Source organism: Rhinolophus ferrumequinum, chromosome 18 (genome assembly GCF_004115265.2).
Source record: "Rhinolophus ferrumequinum isolate MPI-CBG mRhiFer1 chromosome 18, mRhiFer1_v1.p, whole genome shotgun sequence".
NCBI classification, from domain to species: domain Eukaryota; kingdom Metazoa; phylum Chordata; class Mammalia; order Chiroptera; family Rhinolophidae; genus Rhinolophus; species Rhinolophus ferrumequinum.
In genome coordinates, this window is record NC_046301.1 from 39,811,639 (window position 1) to 39,833,039 (window position 21,401).

At 50.5% G+C, this 21,401-nt stretch overlaps 1 protein-coding gene across 6 annotated transcripts in view; it reads right to left on the minus strand.

Annotated features, from left to right (window-relative positions):
* Positions 1-6,065: 6,065 nt before the first annotated feature.
* Positions 6,066-21,401, minus strand: part of PDE4A (phosphodiesterase 4A) — a 37,763-nt gene continuing 22,427 nt past the window's right edge. For 2 of the 6 annotated variants that reach the window (XM_033133887.1, XM_033133888.1), the window contains 13 exons: positions 20,812-20,848; positions 20,634-20,704; positions 19,357-19,406; positions 19,052-19,164; positions 15,670-15,763; positions 13,938-14,161; positions 12,247-12,345; positions 11,979-12,143; positions 11,671-11,770; positions 11,404-11,558; positions 11,069-11,191; positions 10,412-10,594; positions 6,066-8,729 (listed from right to left, as the gene is read on the minus strand). In XM_033133887.1, coding sequence (XP_032989778.1) covers positions 8,055-8,729; positions 10,412-10,594; positions 11,069-11,191; positions 11,404-11,558; positions 11,671-11,770; positions 11,979-12,143; positions 12,247-12,345; positions 13,938-14,161; positions 15,670-15,763; positions 19,052-19,164; positions 19,357-19,406; positions 20,634-20,704; positions 20,812-20,848 — 2,089 coding nt within the window. In that variant the 3' untranslated portion in view covers positions 6,066-8,054. Of the gene's footprint in view, positions 8,730-10,411; positions 10,595-11,068; positions 11,192-11,403; positions 11,559-11,670; positions 11,771-11,978; positions 12,144-12,246; positions 12,346-13,937; positions 14,162-15,669; positions 15,764-17,235; positions 17,674-19,051; positions 19,165-19,356; positions 19,407-20,633; positions 20,705-20,811; positions 20,849-21,401 lie in introns of those variants that run through there. The other 4 variants (XM_033133889.1, XM_033133891.1, XM_033133893.1 and 1 more) reach the window with 4 other exon arrangements.

Sequence of the window (21,401 nt, forward strand, 5' to 3'; positions counted from 1 at the left end):
TGGCATCAGAAGTCACGTGTTCTTCCTCTGCAGCACTGTCTTGCCCTTCCCTCACGACTCCATTGTCTCAGGTTCCATCTTTAGGTCCACCCTATCCTTCTACGCAGACTTTGCCTCAGATTTATTCTCCAGTTTGTGCAAGTGCTTCTTCCCCAAACTCCTTTGCCTCACGCTCCACCTCCGACATCATCTTGCCTTCCACCACTGCCTTCCTTACCTTTGGTTCCGCTTTCAGTGCCATTTTTCCTTGAATCCTCTCCTGTTTTTTTCCCCTCTGAACTTCTCAGTACTTTTCCATTTAAAATTAACCCCCCCTCTGGATATCCTAACCCTAAGTTTCATATGTCCTCTGGACTAAATCTGAATTACAAGCCATTGTAAAGGAATTCCTTAAGGTGACTGAGCATCTTGACAAGTGTGCTTGAGGAATTTTATATTATTATTCAGGCCTATCAACCTGAGCTTTCTGATTTGTATCAGCTAATCCATATGTTAGTTGGTAAAGACCAGGCTAAGAATTGCTGGATGGGAGCATTTTAAAACGAACTTAGAAAAGCAAACTTCCAATTTGGTGGAAGAAGCTAGAGAACTTGCTCGAAAGCTAAACCAAGTAACTCCCAAGGCTTTCCCAAAGCCCGTTGATTGGAGCAAAATTCAGACTTGCTCACAAAGGTCTGACGAATCTGTTTATGACTATTATAATAGACTTCAGGTCGTTTTTAAGGAAAATTCTGGTCGTCAGATGTTGATGCCACTTGGGTAACTTTTAATTCTGTCGTGCGGGAGACCCTGCTCGCTGCGCCATTTGTCATGCGGGGCGGCATACAGGGTCTCTGGTCCCGCTCCCCACACAAGAACGCAGGATATGGTGAGGCCAAAAAGGAACACCCACGGAGCCATAGGTAGGGGAGTCATATTACTATATTCTCACTGGTGGCTGGGTTGGAGACACAGGAAGCAGGAGCCACACTATTCGCAACCCTCACTGTACCGCTTGTAGGCTCAGCCACCATCTGCTTACTAGCTCCCATTTTTCTGCTAGCGTAGCCACAGCAGTTATATTAGTGGCCAATGGCTCACTGATTACAGCTGACGGCCAACTAGCCACAGCTGATGGCCATCCAATCACAGTTGATGGCCATTTACTACCTGAGCCAGCACCTTTCTATGTGAGGCCGAGAGCCTGGAAAGTGCTTTCTGGGGCTCTGTCCCCACAAATTCTATGTTTGTTAATGGGCTGCAGAGATCTTTCCCTCCTAGTTAAGAGAACCAGGATGGAATGGGGGACCATGCCCACCCTAAATTTGGTTAATTGGGACAATCAGCTTGCCCATACTCTAGATGAGCCACCTAGAAGTAAGATTGCCAAGATTTTTAATTTTCAGACTCAGCAAATGAGAGGCCCTGTGTGAAACTGAAAGACTTCAAACTTTTGCCATTATTGCAAAGAACTGGGACTCTGGAAAAGGGATTGCTGTTTAAGCATTTCAGACGCTGTCAGCCTTCTAAGCAGCCTCCTAACCAACATCTTTCAGTTAGTCCCCTTACTTCCTATGAAATCCTTTTGTTAACTGCTTTCTGTATAACTCCTTCACGTTGTAATAACCTTAATCCTCAGTCTCCCTTCTGAGACTGACGGATCCCCTCCTGACTCCTGACTCCTGACTCCTGATGATTTGCAGGAGACTCCTCTCGGTAAAGCTGATCTCTCAGGGATTACATATGGTTCATATTTAAAAAATGTAAATGGTGGTGCTATTTATGCTATTGTTACCACTTCTGAAGTTAGTGAGGCAGCATCTTTGCTTTCAGCCACTTCAGCACAGCAGGCTGAATTATATGCCCTCACTAGAGCTTGCATTTCAGCAAAGGGTAAAACTGTCAACATTTATACTGACAGTAGATGTTACATGACTTTGGAATGTTAATGGAAACAATGTGGTTTCCTTACTTCCAATGGAGATAAAATTAAAAATTGCCCATATGTTCAGGAATTATTGGATACTATATTTTACCTGATGCTTATTAAGATTCCAGGATATTCTAAACTGACTCCCTGGAAGCTAAAGGAAATCACCTGGCTGACATTTCAGCTAAGAAGGCTGCCTTTAAGGCATCGGCTACAGTCAAAACCTCTGTCACGGTCCAAAGGGATATTTCTCTAGTTGATAACTTAGAAAAACTGGCCAGAGAAAGCCAACAATTGGCTTTGGGGAAAAAGAAAAAAACAAGATTGGAAATTCAATAATTGCTGGTTTGATTAGAAGAGAAAGCTCTGGTTCGGACAGACCCAGAGTAACAACCCAGTCCTACCAGAAACTAAAATTTTCACTCCTGACTACTGTATATGCATTAAACCATTGGCCCACTGTCAAAATGATAGCATTTATGAATCAACATTGGTGGGGAGATATTAACAAGGCTGCAAAAAGCGCCTATCTGGTGTCCTAGCTGTGCAAAGTACAACCCAGGGGAGCCTGTTCGCATTGCCCCTGGACAGTTTAAATGGCCTAACAGACAACTTGAGGTTTGACAAATAGATTTTATACAACTTCCCTCATCTCATGGATATACATATGTTTTAGTCATGATATGTATGTGTTCTCACTGGACTGAAGTGCTCCATTGTAGACAAGCTAAAGTCCTATGAGATTATTCCTACTTGGGAATGCCTCTCGAGCTCCACAGTGAGGGAGGAACCGATTTCACTGGTCAGTTGCTACAACAAATCTGCTATTTGGCCAGTTCTACAACATTTTCACTGTGCTTACCACCCTCAATCTTCAGGTTTAGTTGAATGTACTAATGGCATTATTAAGATTCAAGTAGCAAAATTAGTAGAAACTCTTCAAATACTTTGGCCTAAAGCATTGCTATTAGTCCTTTTAGCTCTCAGGTCTACCCCCTTTGGGACACATAAGCTTTTATCTTTCGAGATAATTACAGGATGCCCCATGTATTTGTCTCCTGCCTCTCTTGATCCATAGTTGGTAAAAGGAGACATATGTCAATAGAAGCTTAATTGCTTCTATTAACAATCATCATGCTTTGATAGAACAATCTTTTCACAGTGCACTCCAGGAAAATGAAAAACTCAACCTGGAGACTTCGTTCACTGAAAAAGACACCTCAAAAAAGATTCCCTCCAGCCTTGCTGGAAGGGCCTCTATCAGGTACTGTTGACTAACCTCTGTGCTGCTAACTCCGGGGTGTAGACTCTTGATTACAATCATGTGTCACCTAAAGAAGGCACCCACCCCTGACTGGAACTGCACAGTCTGGTGACCTGAAACTAAAACTATCAAAATTAAAGCGGGTGACCTCTGAAGGAGATGAATTGCCAAAATGACGGAATCAGGCCTGTACAACTCTTTTCTTACTATCCATTCTTATTTCATCTTTCTCTTTTGCTTGGAAGGAATGTGCCCTTGCTGACATTTCCTAAGCTATTGTGAAAGGGGGGAAATTTCTGGTTGTTGAATTTGTCATCAAGAACTTTGATCTAAGATAATGATGGTCTTTGTTTCATTATCTACAGGCTTGAGCGCCTGGTTTAAATTCATCATGTAGAATAAGTTGTTATGTTGTTCTAATTCTGTTTTGAATTCTTCTTATTATTAAGTTCTGCACCTGTTGCCTGTTAAACCTCAACATGAGCTGTTCCCGATCCAAGCACTTTCCCTCTGATGTGAGCGAGGACACCCAGAAGAGGTCCTTCCTGATATCAAGGGATAAAAAGACTGAAGTCGGAAGATCTGACTGTTGATCAGAGATGCTTTTGGAGAGAGATTGCGATCAAAAGCGGGAAATGATAAAGTTGAACTGGGACTTGAAGCAAACAGAATCAGTCAGGAGGGCCAATGGGCGGAGCTAGGGCTTATGTAAATTCTCATGCTCTGCATAATCGCAAGAACCCCACATGCAAGAACTTTACAGGAAGAACTCTGTTTATAATAAAGCTCTAGAGCTCTAACTTCTCTTTCCATTAACTTCCTTTCCCTTTATATAAATACCCCTCCATCTTGGCACGTGGACTGGACGGAGTGTGCATATAGCTTGCCATGTCTGCATGCAGTGGGTTGCAACCTTTTCTTTTTTCCGAATAAATGCTTTTAGGTGATGAAACATCTACTCAGTATTATTTTTCAGTAGACAGTGCTTAGTAGCCACATGTGGTTAGTGGCTACCATGTTAGACAGCGCAGACATAGAACATCCCCCTCATAGTTTCACTGGCTAGCCCTGCTCGAGACTGACCTTGTAAGTCTGAGATTTTTGTAATCCCATTTTACAGATGAGACAACTGAAGGTCAGAGAAGTCACACCCAAGGGCATGTAGCTAAGAGCTGGGATCCAAACTATTCCCTGACCCTAGTGAAAGATGGCAGACGAGGTGGGCTGACATTTCGTTAGATGCAAGGAAGCTACCCTCATTTTCAGAACACATACGCTGTGAACATACATCTACTGATATCACTTTGCTTAACTGCTGAACATTTTCACTGCAATGTCCGGCTGTAGTCGAATGATATTTTCATGCCTCTGACTGTAGTGTTACTTTACTCCACAAGCTCAGTGTTCCAGAAAGGAAGTTTAGGAAAGTAGATGTATATTTTTCTATATTTTTGTGGTTTTCAAGAATGAATAACAATAGGAAATTTTTATACTTTAATCATTTATTTTAATAAAATGTAGCACCTTGACTGTATTTACTTAAAAATATAAATACTGTAATTATTTCCTGTGGATTTTTGACACATTTTGGAGAACAAACTTGAAATCAATTAATGCAGTAAAAAGGTTAAGCACTGTGTATGTATTTGTCTTTATTAACCCCCAGAGGCAACCAGTATTTGACTCTGAAAGCCCGAATCACAAATACTTCTGCTATCCGTCTTTTTCCACATGGGAAGTTTCATCCATTAGCATAATAAATGTCAGCACCCTTTGATTGGTGAGATCTGGAGCTTGTTAATTAGTCTTATAAAGGTTGGAAAAAGGAGCTCCTATGGGCGAAATTAACGGCATTCAAGTATGTGGATTGGTTAAAATATGAGCCTCACTCATTCCCCAACCTTTTATGAGCAAGTTAGAAAAACAGAGTTTCTATCCCAAGCCCGTTCTGTGGCCAGTCATTCATTTGAAGGATTCAGTTTGCCTGATACCCGTAAGGCTTACAGGCCTAAAGCAACACAGAACCCTGCCTTTAAAATATTCAGGTTTAGGGGAGGCTGGATGGCTCAGTTGGTTAGAGTGTGAGCTCTTAACAACAGGGTTGCTGGTTCCATTGCCACATCAGCCAGTGAGCTGCAGCCTCCACAACTAGATTGAAGACAACGAGCTGCCGCTGAGCTGCTAGAGGGGCAACTGGATGGCTCAGCTGGTTAGAGAGTGGTTTCTTAACAACAAGGTTGCTGGTTCAATTCCCCCATGGGATGGTGGGCTGTGCCCCCTGCAACTAAAGACTGAAAACTGTAACTGGACTTGGAGCTGAGCTGCGCCCTCTACAACTAGATTGAAGGAGAAAGACTTGACTTGGAGCTGATGGTTCCTGGAAAAAACATTATTCCCCAATAAAATTTTTTTTAAAAATTAGTAACTTAAAAAAAAATTCAGGTTTGTTTCTTGGTTTTGTTTTCATGCAACATATAGTTTGCAACACCAAATTGGACAGAATGCTGGGAGTTCATGGAACTTACATGGGTAAATTCTCTGGTGCCTGTGAACCAAGTTTAATGTCTACATGGCAGAATTTGACCGGAGACCTTTTATCATGACCTGGCAGCCAGGTGGAGGCCTCGTCAATGAGGCCTCTGGAGGTGTCCAGGAGTGCCTGAGATTCCAGAAGAACCCAAGAGTTGTGTGCTGTGTGTGGGACAAACGAGGTTTACCTGGGTCTGCTGGCCTCCCAAGACTGTAGTCTCAACCTTCACTTTACAACCTGTAGTCCCCTGTGCCAGAATCTGGCCCAGGCCTGGGGGCTGCCTTCCACCAAGCTCCTTGCAGCCCCCTCAAGTTCTATCTGCTTGGGGAGGGGTTGGAACAGAGCCCCCCACCTCCGCCACCCCAGACCCAGGCTGACAGAGCAGGAGAGGCACATCTTGACAACCAAGGTAAGAAAAGAAGCCACAACAGCCAGGAAGATTGGTGAAAGCCTCGGTTTAATTGGAGACAAGATCAAAGGATTGATTATCGATCAACAGACCGACTGATTTATCGTCAAAGTGGACAACACTCGAGCAGCTCACAGGGGTCCTGTGCTCCCCCCTGGAGAGAGGAGCCCTGATTGGGGGTCGGGGGGTCCATCTCAATGGAGGCCAGTCCCACCTGGCCCTGGGGCAGGGAGAGGGGCAGACTCTGCCAAGCCCTCATCCCACAGATGAACCGACTCCCCATCAAACAGCATCAAGCCCACCCTTTCGGGGTCTATTGTACAGTTTGTATAATACAGCAGGAATGGGAACTCTCCCTCTGGGAGACCCCATCCTTCCTCCCCCTGACTGGGTCAGCAGGGGAAGGGCAAGTTTATTTTCCCTTTTTGCCTCTGTAGAATAATTTACAAACCAACCATACAGTATGTACAAGAAAAAAAAAAGAGAAAATAAAACAAAAAACACAAAAAAGGCCCACTCCGGTTGCCGGCTAGGACAGAAACTACTTTCACTACAAAAATGAACCCTGTACAGCATCATGGGAGTGGGAGCGGGTGGTACTCCCCAGGGGGATAGACAGACAGATGGAAGGCTGGGGGCAGGGGAGGCTACAGTACCGTGTGCTCAGAATTCGAGGGGTGAGGGCAATGAGAGAGGTCGTGCCCTGCCCAGCTGCGCAGAACCAGGCCAAGGGGCATAGAGGAGGGGAGAAAAGGGGGTCTTTCCTTCCAAACATTCCCCCATGGCTTGGAGAAAAATGGCCTTTCATCTGTCTGTCGTATTGCTCGGGGAATAGCTAGGAGAGGGGAAGGCTTGGCAAAGTGGGGACAAAGGAGAAATGACTTTGGTGCCAGGGTAGGAAGGGATGCCCAGAAAGGGAATGTGGGTGTACACCATTATTGCTTCCTCCTAGGGCAAAGGCTTGGGGAGGGGAGCAGGAGGATGCTGGAGGGTGCCCAGGATGGGGGCTCTGGGCCTGGCCCCACCCCAACCAAGGTGCAGGTAGGAGCCACTGCAACCCCCTCTCCTATGGCCATGGGAATCATTAAGGCAGAAACAAGATGAGAAGCAGCTGGAAGGGGGGTGCAGCTCAGAGCCATTCCCCCCGCAACAGAGAAAATTCAAACGGAACCCAAAGTGGAAGGGGAAGAGAGTGGCAAGTGGAGGGGGATCAGGCCCTCCTGAAACCTCAGATCCTAGGCTGATGGTGTGAATGCAAATGTCTCTCACACCCTCTCCTCCCAGCATCCTCAACTTCACAGCGTCCCTGTGCCTGTCCCCGAGTCAGTATTGCCAGGTTTGTGCAAAATGAGGTGGAAGACTTCTGGGGGGGGGTGGGAGGGCAGTGAGCCTGAGAGGGGCTGGAGCTGGGGCTCCTCACAGTGACCGCCCCCACCAGCCCTGCCCAGAATGGCTATTTCTGGCTGGATTCTAGAAACCCTTCAAAGCTCAGAAGAGCCTGGAGGGAGACCCTAAGCCTGCTTGGGCCCAGACAGAGAGCCCAAAGAGGCTGGAAGACTGAGCCTGGGACCTGGGGGGGTGGCGGGGGTGGAGATGGACAAGGGGAGCCGGGAACAGGAGCATCTACAGTTGCTGTGTTTCATCCTGGTTTTTTTTTCTTTTTTTTTCCTTTTTTTAAAAATGTAACAATTAAAATTCGAAAAATAAAATCCCTTCCAGGACCTCAGCCCCTTATTCCCCAGGCCCCACCTCCAAAAAGAGGTCCTGTGGGTGGGGGTAGGGGTGGGAGGAAAGGGGAAAAAAAGAAAAGAGAAAAAAAACCACTTTTCTGTTTTCTTTTTTCTCAGGAGGCCCAAGAGTCTTTGAGGCAGTGGAGGAGGCAGTTGGGGGGTGATGTCGGTGAAAGGAGGCAGGGAGGGCAAAAGGGGGTAGGGGCTGGGGCTCAGATAGGGTCTCCAGCAGACTCCCACCCGCCAGGAGATGGGAGTGTGGGTGGGTCCTCGCTGGTTGTCCCTGTGCAGGCACAGCACGCCCTCTTGGCAGCCTGATGCTCTTTCTGGGCCCCCACCTCGGCCACCATGGAGGGGAGGCCCAGGAGGCCCGGGGCCTCCTCTGGAGTGGGCGGGGTCCTCAAGGCAGGCCGAGGGAGGCTCTCAGGGGGGCTGCGGCAGCCTATGGGATCCACGGATGCATCTGGGGATGTGGAGTCGTCCTGGCCCGAAGCCACACTGTCTGCTTGCTGTGTCAAGGACATTTCCTCTACCTCCTCCACCTCTGCAGATGTATCCTGGCCGTCAACCTCCAACACTTCATCAGGTGGGAATGCATACTGGGTTGTGGACAATTCCTGCACCTCAAATGCACCCAGAGCGGAGGACACCGCCCCCTCCTCCTCTTCCTCCTCCAGCGTCAGCTCAAACTGGAACTTATCGTGTGGAGACGGGTGGCCTGGCCCTCCGGGCTCCTCCTCAGGCGGTGGTGACGGGCTCTGCTGAATGGCACTGTAGTACCAGTCCCGGTTGTCCTCCAATGTGTCCAGGATCTCCTGGGCATCTGGATGGACCAGGTCAGCCCATGTCTCCCAAAGCGGGTGCACAATATAGTCGATGAAACCCACCTGAGAGAGGGGGAAGAAGATATAAACCTCCGGCCCGGTGGTGCAGATGGCGCCACAATACTGCGGGATCTAATCAAATTGAAAAGATGCTGATACCATTTGACCCAGCAAGCTTGCTTGTCCAGATCCACCCTGGAAAAACTCTTGCACAGTAAGAAAGAAAGAATAATAAGTTTTCAAAAAATGTACTCCACAGATATTCATTACGGCATTTTTTACAACAAAGAGAAATTAGAAATAAGTTCATAGCAGGCTACACCCTGATATCATTCTCCCACCTTTTCATTGACAGAATCTTGATTTTTCTTGGGGAACACAATGCTTCCAGCTGAAACCTGTATTTCCCAGCTTCCCTTGGAAAGAGAGGGTGGCCATGAGACCACCTGTAGATAGAAGATGCTGTTCTTCCCTAGAATGTAGCCAGAATGGCTAAAGCTTCAACAGTATCTGTGACCATAAGAGGCTTCTCAGGGGATAGAAGCCCCATGCTTCAGATCGTAGAAGAAAACACTGAATGCTCTGGACTGCCTGCCAACTTTGTGAAGCCAAAGAGAGCCCAATTCCTTTTCTCTAGACTTTTCTTATATAAAAGAAAAAAAAAAACACTTTAGTTTGAGTCACTGTGAATTCCTAACTCCTAAACACTTAAATGTCTAATAACAGGGGAATGACTACACAAATCATTATCTATCTTCATCTGTGGAAATACTATATAGTAGTGAAAAAGGAAGAGCTAAATCTGTGTGCAATAACTTGGACAGATCTCCAAGTTATTGTTGAGAAGAAAAGGCAAGCTGTATAAAATGTGTGAATATATATATAGATAACCTTTTTATTTTTAAAAAAGCTAAACTCAACATTGCTATTAAGTTGCCTGTGAAAATAACTACATAATAAAACTATAAAACTGGGGTGGGGGTGGGGAGACGGAGGGGTGACTTGCAGGCCTAGGGGACATTTGGAAAGTGTCTGGAGACATTTTTGGTTGTTATACCTCGAAGGGGAAGGTGCTCCTGGCATCTAGTGGGAGAGGCCATGGGTGCCACTCAACACCCTACAATGCTCAAGATGGTCCCCACTGCAGAGAAAGATTTGGCCCCAACTGTCAACAGAGCTGAGGCTGGGTAACCCTCGTCTAGAAGGGCATATACACTGAAACAGGAAAGGTGGCTCTCACAAGGAGGAGACTCGAAGTGGAGAGGGTGAGAAACTCTTACATTCACACTTCAATGTTGAGTCTTTTGCGAGATTGCATTCCTGCCCTTCTTGTTAAATTAAACAGGCTCACGATGAAGACAAGTCATTTCACCTAATTTCAAAATCCACCAAAAATCAGGGACAATATCAATGGCCAGGCCACAATATCAGAAACAGAAGCTAAATCAACATAAGTATTATTATTGATACTATGTATACTATGTATCAATAATACTTAGCTAAGTATTATTATTGATCCTATGGTGCTTGCTACAAATTAGTTAGAGCAGTCTGAACACAGTTCTGTGTGCCCTGGGGCTCAATTTGGTTGTTCTGGGGAGGACAAAATGTTGCTATTTCCTATCAAGACGGAAAAGACTTGACCTTGTGGAGGGGCAGGTCAGGACCTCCCCGCCTGAAAGCTCCAGGACAGGATGGGGTGGGAGGCCAGCCCTGTTCCCTTCCATTTGCACCTAAAACTGTACCTGAGACTTCTCCACCGAGGCTGTGTGCTTGTCGCACATGGGGCTGATCTCCATGCCTCGCTCACGCTCACGGTCACCTTGCTGGAAGAACTCGGCCATGATGCGGTCTGTCCACTGTCGGTACAGCTCTAGTGGCTTGGTGGGGTTGCTGAGGTCTGCACAGTGCACCATGTTTCGCAAGACCTGTGTGGGGCAGGGTACCTTCAGAGGCCATGCCCGGTCCCCGTCTGAGGCCTCAGGCTTCCTTACCTCCCTTCTTAGAGGGAGAGTAGGGAGAAGGAACAGGGGGATGATGGAGAGAGATGGAGAAATAAAGAGGGAGATGAGTGGGGGAGAGGAGAAGGGAGGTAAGAAGGGGCTGATAGGGGAAAGGGCAGAAGGAGATAGGGAAAAAGAGGAGGTAGGGAGAGGTATGGTGGAGATGGAGAGAGACAGAGGAAATAGAGGGAAGAGGGGAGGGGGAGGTGGGGGAGAGGAGAAGTGGTGGGGAAGAGGGGAAGGAGAGATGGGGGTTGGAAGGGGATGATAGGAGGGGAGAGAAAAACAGACAGGAAGATGGGCAAGAAAGGAGCTGGAAGCTGAGAGAAGGGCGACAACCCAGACCTGAAAGGGGGAGGGGAGGGGAGGGACCAGTCTCCTTATGTGAGAGGGGTGCACCTGAATGCGGTCAGAGTAGTTGTCCAGCAGAAGGACACCCGAGCTGGTCACTTTCTTGGTCTCCACCATGGTCTTCAGGTCAGCCAGGAGGGTCATGTGCTTGGACATGTCCGTGGCCAGCACCTGTGGGGGAAGAGGGCACCACAGGGGCCGCTTAAGCCCTGCCGATCACCCGCTGTACCAACCTGAGCCTCTCAAGTTTTCACTGGGTACAATCTGTCCCCACAAGTCCCGCCAAAAGACGCGGGCTTTTCCATCCGGGACTCGGACCTCCCCAAAGCACCACCCATCAAAGGTAGCCTTCCCTCTCTGAACCCGCCCCCTGCCCCGCCCACCATGTCGATGACCATCTTGCGCAGGCTCTGCCGCTGGCGCTTGCTGAGGTTCTGGAAGATGTCGCAGTTGTCCTCCTGCAGCAGCTTGAAACCCACAGCCAGGTGGTGGTTCTCCAGCACCGACTCGTCGTTGTACATGAGGGCCAGTTCCGAATCTGTAACCCAGGCCCAGGCGGGCGGTCAGGAGACGGGAGCGCCCACGGAGCTGCCCTGCAGGGAGGGGCAGTGCAGGCCCTGCCTCCAGCCCTGCAGGCCCCGCCCACTCACTGGTGTTGATGAGGAACTGGTTGGAAACCCCAGGGTGGTCCACGTCGTGGATGGCAGCCGCAAAGAGGGCCGCGAGAATCTCCTGGTCTGTGAACACGGCCTGGAGGCAGAGAGAGGGGGTCAGAGAGACATTGGGGTAAGAAAGATGGGGAGTCAGACAGGGTGAGAGAGAGATGGGTAGCGAAGAAAGACAGGGGTCAGGAAAGATAAAGATCAGAAAGGAACAGGGTGAGAGACCCTGGGCCAGAGAGATAAGCAGGAGACAGGAGATGGGCAGTCAGAGAAAGTGATGGGGAGACAATGCTCACGTCCAGCGCAGGTGTTGCCAGCAGCACATGGGTGGACTGGAGCACATCGGCTGCGTGCAAGCTGTTGTGGTAGGCCACATCCTGGTGGTAGTGGTCCTCCAGGGTCAGCATGTATGTCACCATTGTGTCCACTGGGATGCGGAACTTCTTCAGCAGGTCCCGTTCCTGAGGGCAGGTGCGAAGAGGCGGTGAACCCTGCTGGCCCTTAGCTCCCCACCCTGCCCCTCCCTCCCACTGCCCTCCACCTGCCCTACTCAGCTCGCCCTACCTGGAATATCGCATACATGATGCAGCTGAGGGAACGGCCCCCTGCATAATCTGACACTCGAAAGATGTTCAGGCCCCACTTGTTCAGGTTCTCCAGTTCCTGGAGGAGATGGAGGCCAGAGATCAAGAGCCTGTGAGGCCCAGGGCCCTCTAGATTCTTTCCAGCATAGCTCTGGTCTGAAGGTAAGCACCATTATTGCTTATCCTGCAGGTGGCATGCTTAATGGCACAGAATTTACTGCCCAGGTCCTACTGGGCCAGGAAATAACAAAGCAACCATAGTGACTATCTACTGAATGCTTATTATTGAATGTTTAGTGCCAGGCATTGCACTAAGGCATTGAACATAGGCACTCATTTGGCAGGGGCAGGGAAATGACATGACTTACCCAAGACCTTGCAGCTCACAACCGGCAAAGCCAGGATGTGAACCCAAAAGCACAGCTCAGTCTCTGAGCGAAACTGCTCATGGGCACCGGCGGGAAGAAAGAAACATGGGCTAATTTTCCATGGCTTCCCAGGATCCAAAACAGTGCCAGCACATAGAAGGTGCTCAATAAACACTGGGTGACCCAATGTAGTACTGGCCAGTGTTAGTCCACAGAGAGTTACAATAAATGTCAGCTGAGTGACACACTGACAGTGCATCACATCTAATGTACAAATCACTGTGGAAGCCCCTGGGCTTAAGGTCTCTTGGAAGAGCCAGGAGCCAAAACCAGGTCTGGCCTATACTGGACACTGTTGGGATTCTGCCCAAATCCCCTTCACTGGCCACTGCACTCACCTCCCAGCTGCTGGGACGGTTGCTTCTGAGGCTCACAGCTGCCCCACTCTCCAGAAAACTGCCTTTGCCCCTACAGGAGCTACACAGAGGGGGCAATGTCATCCACCCTGGGGGCAGCCCCCAGCCAGTGACTGACACGGGGTGCAGAGGTCAGTGCTCTTCCCTTAGGATGAGATCGACTCCAGAGCTCCCTGTGGGGTCAGGCTGAGGCTGGACTCCAGCTGAGACCACCTCCTTGCTTAGCTCCTTCCTCTCCTGCTCCGGGGTCTCCGAAAGCAGGTACAGGTGTCCTGCACTTTTCAAAAGTTCTTGTTATGCCACTTGCTTTTACAAAAGACCTACACTAGTACCTGTTTTTGCTAACTGAAAGAAATCCAAAGAGGATTTTTGCTTTTAAAAAAGGCAAAAACAGTGTTCAGCATTTGTTTGGCGGCAGCCTTCGTAGAGGCATCAGCACCCTGAGCAGCAAGAGTGGCCCCGCCAAGCTCCTTCCCCCTGAACCACAATCAGCATCTTAGCTTCCAGCCCCCAGAGTTTTGAATTGTGTCTGTGAGCATCTGTGTTTTACCTAGATTTATTTTGTGTATCCATTAGCAAGATGTGTCCTCAGTATCAGAAAAGCCTACGAGAGCTTCTAAGGGTGTTACACTTAGCATAAAACTGAAAGTAATTAAGTGTTTTGATCGTGGTAAACGAAATAAAGACATTTAAATTAATGGTAACTGCTTCTTTGCTTTACGCCGTTTTGGTTTATGAAAGGTTTCATAGGAACGCTCTATTTTCGGATAGCAGTAGGACCTGTACACCCCAATCCTCATCTCAGGCTAACCCAATGCCCAGTCCTTCCTTGGGCCCCAGGAAACCCCTGTCTTTCTCCAGCCCAGCTCCCACTGAGCCCCACCCACTTGGGCCAGGAGATCCTCTTGGTCTGTCTTCACCCCAAAGCGGGGAATACTGCAGTCGGTCAGGCTGCTGCTATGCGTCAGCTTCTTTACCCCTGTGATCTGAGACATGGGCTGGAACTGCGGCCCAGGGGGTGGGGGCTGCTGGGAGGGTCTCTGCCAGGATGCTTGCTGTTTGTCTCCATCCTTCATCGTGGGTAATGGGATCTCTACTTCATTCTGCTTGTCTGCAGAAAATGGAGGAGAGGCAAGCATGAGTTTCCCCACAGAGACTCCATTTGCCCCTCAGTCCCCATCCCATTGACTCTGGGAAGTCTCGCTGGGGAGGGCAGACCACTTCTGGGTGTCATGCTGTTGGTTACTCATAGGCTGGAAACCAGAGGGGAGGCAGGAATTCTGAGAGGTGGTGAGCTGGAGTGAGGACCCCAGGGCCCGCCAGGAGCCATGGAGTGGCCTCAGTCCAATTGCCAGGTTTGGCAGGGGGGTGGTTTGGGAAGCCAAGAAGTGGGGTGGGGAGGCTACAGAGAGCTGCTGCCTGTCCCAGATAGTCAGGGAAGCTTCTCTGGCTGTGAAAACATCCCCATAATGACCTACAGTGCTGCTGGGGGTGGATAGCGCTGGGAGGAGGGAGGGAAGTGTGGTCTCTGGCTCCATGGACCTCCACCCCTAGCTGGTGACACCAGCTTGCCTGGGGGCCAGCCCAGCAGCCCTTTTCCTAAGCTTTCAAGGGCTTCCAGAGCCCAGCCAAGGCCACGCATTGTGACCTGGGGCCCACCAGTCAATGAAAGGGCCTAATAGGGGTCATTTGCATGCCGTGCTCCCATTGGCTGGATCTCAGAACTCTGCAGCGCCACACCCCTACCAGCGGGAGCATTTGAAACTCAAAACCTCTCCTAAGCTTGGGGGAGGTAAGTCTCCTGAATTTGGGGACCTTTGGTGATAAATTATGAGGGTGAAATTATCCTGAATTTGTGAGGGTTATCCTCAGCTTGGGCTCTTAAGTTCAGAGGTTAGGATGAATTGCAGGCTCCCATGACCTTAAGGGTTCCAAAAAATTTGGGGTATTCTACTGTACTGGGGTTCAATTGAGTTAGGAAATTCTCCTAAATTTGGAGAATCTCTTCCAGGTTTTTAAGCTTAAAAATTCTACTGAGTTTGGTATCTAAGTTTGGAGAGTCTACTGAATTTGGGGGGTCATACAACTTTGGGGATTCTATTGAATTTAGGAGACTTTTAAGCTTAGAAGTTTTTTAAAGTTTTGGGGTCTTTTATGGACTCTTCGGGGCAGAGGTTCCCTTAAGTTTGAGAACCCTACTGAGATTGGGCATCTCTCCTGAGTTTTTTTGGGGGGTCTTCTGAATTTGGGGGAATCCAAGTTTGCAGATTCTATTGAATTTTGGGGGGCTTTTCAGCCTGGAGGCATCTTAAAGTTTAGGAATTCTATCTGAGTTTGAGGATTTTTTGAGGTCTTGAGTTTGAGAGTTCCACTGGGGTTCCACTGAGTTCAGAAGGGCTTTTCAGTTTAGAGAAATTTTTTTAATGTGGAGGTTATATAGAAAATGGGGTCCCACTGAGTTTGGGGGCATCATGAGTATGGGGACTCTTGAGTGTGGTGACTTTGACCTTTGGGGAATTAAGAGTCAGGGTCCCTTGGGCAAAGGTGGACAATAGGACCCGGAATCTGCTGTACCCTTCCAGCTCATGTGTCCCCTGCCATGTGCTGCTCTTCACTTACCCAGGAATGTGGTGGAGATGTACTCAGAGACCTGGTTGCCTGACCTGCTCATCTCTGACAGGTGTGTGAGTTCACGGTTTAGCATCCTCTTGAACTAAGGTGAGAGAGGCAAGAAGGAAGGAATAATGGGGTCACACAGGAATGCGAGAGTCAGCTCCTCCCAAAAAATTTCTGAAGACCCCATGAATCCCTCCTCCTTCTCTGTTGAGCCAACAGAGCCCCCAGCAGGCTGCTAGAGGGGAGGGGTCAGCCCTTCCTCTCCTCCCAGCTCTGGATGGTGGTCCCCAATCTAGGGGAGTCAGGACTCAGCACATCCCTCATTGCCTGAGGAAGGGGGGGTCTCCCCTCCCCATCCTCTCTCACCACCAAGGAGGAGACAGAGGGGTACCTGTGGAAGGGAGGGGCTCCTGACTAACAGGGAACCAATGGGGTATCAGGAGAATCCCGTTGCCATGGCGATGGGAGTCTCCTTAGCAACTCCCCTTCCAACCAGCAGCTGAGCTTGGGGGAAAGGGGGGGCAGGCTACATGCCCCTTAACCCTTGCCTTCCCAGAGCTACCCTTGGCCTGGGTCTCCCCAGATATTGACCCCACTCCCTAGGAGTCCTGGCCCCCAGCCCAGTTTGAAGGAGAGAACACAGTCCCCAAGTTCTGGGTGAAGAAAAGGCTTGGCTGGAGCAGAGGACAATAGTGAGCTGAGGAAATCCTAGTTCAGTCACCCAGGGGAGTGGGGTTCCCATCATAGCCCCCTCTCCCCCAACTTCAGGGGTGGACAGATACCAGATGAACAGAGTAAACCCAGAACCAGGCTTGGGGGCCCTTCCTGGTCCCTCCATGCCACTTCACACAGTGTCTGCTGTGACATTGTGCAAGGAGGAAAAAGGGCATTGGCTCCCCGCCCCCAAGCTCCTCCAAAGCACCCCCAAAGCACCAGCCGACTCTGTCCAGAGAGGCAGAAAGGAAGCTGGGTAGGAAGGGTGAGCCCATGTGGCCCACACCAGGACAGGGTGCTCTCTCCTCCCAGTGCTGCCCAGAGACCCTGGGTACACAGAAAGAGACGCACACATACCCAAAGTCACAAACTACACACTGAGTCACAGATTCCTGTGTTATCCAGTTCTACATTGCCTCAGACACACAAATCAAGGGGCCTATATAATACGGTGGTCACAGACAGTGAGGGTCACATGCCCCCCCAAAACCACGCAGTTCTGGGCTCACAAATATGCCTAACACACACCACCACCATCAGAGCCAGATGATCTCAGACAGGGCCACGCCATAACCCAGGCAAACAAGCATATGGTCAGGTGGCCCCAAACTACTGAAGACATACACATGTGTGCGCTGATGGTCACACCCAGACAGAGACCCCCCCAGCTACCCACCATCTACACCCAGCCCTGGGCCACATACAGAGGCACAGTCATAAGCATTCATCTCCAGGCGACACATGTGCACAGCTGCACACACAATTCCAGATAGGGGGTTGGGGGCAGCTGAAGGGTCAGAGGTCAGAGGGCTAGAGCCTGGTCTTCTGCCCACCCTTCACTCCGAGGTCTCCTACCTGGTCCCACCAGCCCACCAGCCACGGCTTGGAGCAGGTCTCACAGAAGAAATCCACCAAGGGCATCTTGGAGTCTTAGCCCTGCTCAGGGCTGCCGCACACACAGGCTGGCCTTGGGGAGTCCTGGGGTTAACAGCCACCCTCTGGGGCGGGGGTGGGGTACTGGGCAGGTGGGCAATGGAAGGGGGAGCCGCGGAGGGGCCTGGGCCGGCCCAGCAGCGCTGGGGGCTCCCTTCCCCTCCGCGCTCCCAGTGGCAGCCCTGGTTACATGGTCTGTCAGCCCCTGACCCCTATAGGCCCCCCAGCTACAGCAGCTGGAGGTGGCCAGGGACCCCTGCCCATGGGTGGGGGCAGGGCGAGGGTCCCAGGAGGCAGCTTTGGAGGCTCTGGTCTAGGTGTATATGCCTGTGTGTGTGTGTGTGTGAGTGTGTGTGTGTGCGCACGCACGCTGGCTCACTGCAGCACTGGCAGGCTGCATGTGATGTCAGCCGGTGCTGGGGGGGGTGTTAAAGGGGCATTGCAGCCCACGGACCTTGGCCGGGACCCAGGTAGGGCTGCTGGGATAGGCAGGGCGGCGTACACCCCCTTGAGGGGACATACCTCCTCCATGGACACACCCAGATGCTCCACACACTCAGACACATACTCTGAGACACACCTTCCACACCAACACAACCAGACACTTGACATACACGAACACACAGACACTCACTGACCACACACACACACACACACACACACAGAGTCACAACTCTGATGTGCAACACATTTACAGGCAGACACACCCTTTCTAAGAACACAGACCCACACCCAGATACGAAGACACACACCGAGGACAAACACCCAGACACTAGCCACACAGACACATACTCAACACACCCACAGACACACTTTCAAACAAACACAAATACCCATGATGCCTTAGACACAAACATACCCTGACAAATCCATAAGAGAAGATACACACACACATACACACACTAAACATACACACACCCATCACAGACATACACTCACACATCCACATTCAGAGAAACAGTCACATTCTCTGATGCTCAACACATCCGCAGGGACACAATCGCCCTCCGACTTATATGTTCCGACAACCCTCCACCCATAGGCGTATGCACCCCCTAATACTGACTCCTCCACCTGCACACTCATTTCCTGATAGGCATCCTTCCACAGGGGCTGCCACCATCCTGCATAACTCCAGGAAGCATCATTCAATTCACACGGCCTGCTTTCTGCATAGTGCCCCCTGGAATTGTGCAGTGTACAGCCTGCACAGCTGCACATGGAACCCTTGTAGCCTCCCCAGCAGCCCTGCAAGTGCACACACGCACACACACACACACACACACTCACATTTGCACCTGGACCCACTCACACCTGTAGACATACACATCCCTCCAGCACAGCCCCACGCACTTACAGTCCCTCAGAATAGCCTGTGCACACCGACACATCATCCATAAGTACACATCTGTATGCCACTCTTGACAGAACCAATTGGAACACACCCCGACCCACACTGCAAATGTATGGCCAAAAAAATCAACAGCCACACACACCCACAGCCACGGATACACACCTATTGACCATACAAGGATAGGACCCCTCTCCAAGAGATGGTCGCCTATGGATAGATGACCATAGGGAACGCACACACACCAGGCTCTCAGGGCCCTGGGAGAAGTCAGAATCTATAGGAACTACAAGTCTTAAAGCTGCCGCCCAGGGGTTGGCCCTACCCCACAGGCCTTATTTTATTCACAGACTGGCCCCGCCACCCTGCCGCCCCAGGCCCGCACACCTTGTGGGACGCCATCTCGCTGACTGAGCGGTAGGTCTGCATGGTCTCCAGCTGCTCCAGACACCAGTCCAGCTCCTCCAACGTCTCCCGGGCCAACTGCTGACATGTCTCCTCTGGAGAGGGGGGCAGCAGGGGCAGTGACTAAGAAGATCCACAGGCAGACTCCCAAGGCCCCAACCCATGGTGATGGGGGTCTGCCAGGGGAGTGGGCTGCTGGAAAATGGGGTGAATCAACCACCCGGGGTGAGGGACCCCCACTGGGGCAGTAAGAGTGGCCCTTTTCCATTACCCCTGGCCATAGTTACCTGACAGTGTGGCCTTGCAGACGAGAGTTGGGCCACTCAGTGGGGACCGCCTGCAAAGAAATGGGGCTCCAGTGCCAGCCTGCCACCCCTTCTCCATGATAGTACTGATTTTCCTTTTTCTGATTGCTCACTGGGTCCCAGGCATGCTGCCATGTCCTCTACCTGCAGCCTCTCACAGAGCCCCACAAGTAGGGTTTCCAGGCGGGAATTCCTGCCCGTTCTCAGGAATTTTTTTTCACTTTCCTGTTCCTGAATTTTAAGATATAAACTGTTTTCTGTTCTCCACAATGAATCGTTGCCACAAAGTGACGGCCGATACTACCAACCACCTGGGTTTAAGGAGCCGATTTTCCAGATTTCCTGACCAACTTTTCTTGGGATTCGGGAACGGGAAAGCGAAAAAAATTCCCAACAGGCAGGAATTCCCTCCTGGAAACCCTAGCGATAAACAGGAAAAATGTCTAAGAGATACATTGTGAGTAGTACATTTATTTCCCTTTGTGGGTATTACTGGGTTCAAGGAGCTGATTTTCCCAATTTCCCGACCAACTTTTCTTGGGATTCGGGAACGGAAAAGCGAAAAAAATTCCTGAGAACAGGCAGGAATTCCCTCCCACCTGGAAACTCTACCCACAAGAAAGCATTTTACAAATGAGGGAACAGGATCAAGGAGGTGAACCGGCTCCCTGGAGTCTACATAAGTGATCAGTGGTAGGGTCAGATTTTGTGTCTCCAAAGCTCCTGCTTCATCACCCCCAGCCCTCACTCCTTGAACCTCCTGAGGATGGCTCTGCCCCCCTTCCCAGAGGGACCAGCAGCTCTCAGCCATACCCCTGACCCCAAATAAGAACTGCTCCTATTTAGTGAGTGCTTACTATGTGCTAGGCAATGTTCTAGCACTTTCTATATATCACCTTCTGCACTCCTCACAGCAGCTAGCTAATGGAGGCACTATTCAATTCTCATTGTATAGAGGAGAAAAAAGGCACCACAGGGTGCTATTTGCCCAGGAAGTTGGATTGAGGGCAAGAGTGGCCCTGAGGCTGGGGTGGTTGGCCACCCATGGCCTCACCACCCTGTGTCTAGACCCCTCGGTCTTTATAAAAGTTTCTGTGTCAGGCATTCAAACTGCAATGGTTTACTGACTCAGAGCTATTACCTGAACAGAGACTCAGAGAGGTCAGGTGCCTGCCTGAGGTCACATAGCAGAGCTGAGAGTGGAACTCAGGCATGCTTAGCCTCCTGATCATGGTCGTTGGGGCCCAGTCTCAACTTACCTGTTGCTGGGAATGGGCACATTGGTCAGGAGTGAGAAGTTGCTGCGAACACTCCGGAGACTGGCCAGTACCTGGGACCAGGAGTAACAATGAGGAAAGGGGAGCAAGGGCTGGCCCCCTGTCCCCAAGGGTGGGACAGGATTGGAGCCCCTTCCTTCCTTAGGTGGAGTGGTCTCACCTGGGCAAATGGTGTTACGATGAGGTCCTCAGCGTACCTGTAATCAAGGACAGGAGCAGGTCAGGGGTCCTCCCAGTGGGATGCCAAAGAACCTGGGAGGAGAGGGGCTGGGGTGCCAGAGAAGCAACTCTCTAGGGTGGACACTCTGTGGGGGCTGGGCCTGGGAAGGCCGTTGGGCAGGGAGACGACTCTGGGGGTGGGGCAGAGGGCACGTACACCTCCCAAGGGTGGACATGCTGCAGGTCCTGAAGGAAATGGCATTCAGGGAGAAGGGCTCAGGTGGGTGGGTGGGGGAAGGCTGAACACACTACAGAGGCTGGGCCTGGTAAGAACAGTTGGTGGAGAGGGGCAGAGGGCAAGAAGGGGCCTAGAGAGGATGAGATGGGTACCTTGATGTGGCAAGGGAAGGGCTGGAGGATCCAATGAGAGGGGAGGGGGCTCAGCAGGTCTGGGGGGTGCTCACACCTCAATCGGTGGTCATGATAAGGGGGGCTAGCTAAGGGAAGGCTGGAGGAGGGCAGAAAGAGGGGGCTCAGCAGAGGTGGACACTGAGAGGAAGTAGTGGGAGGGACGGGCTCAACTGGGGGTGT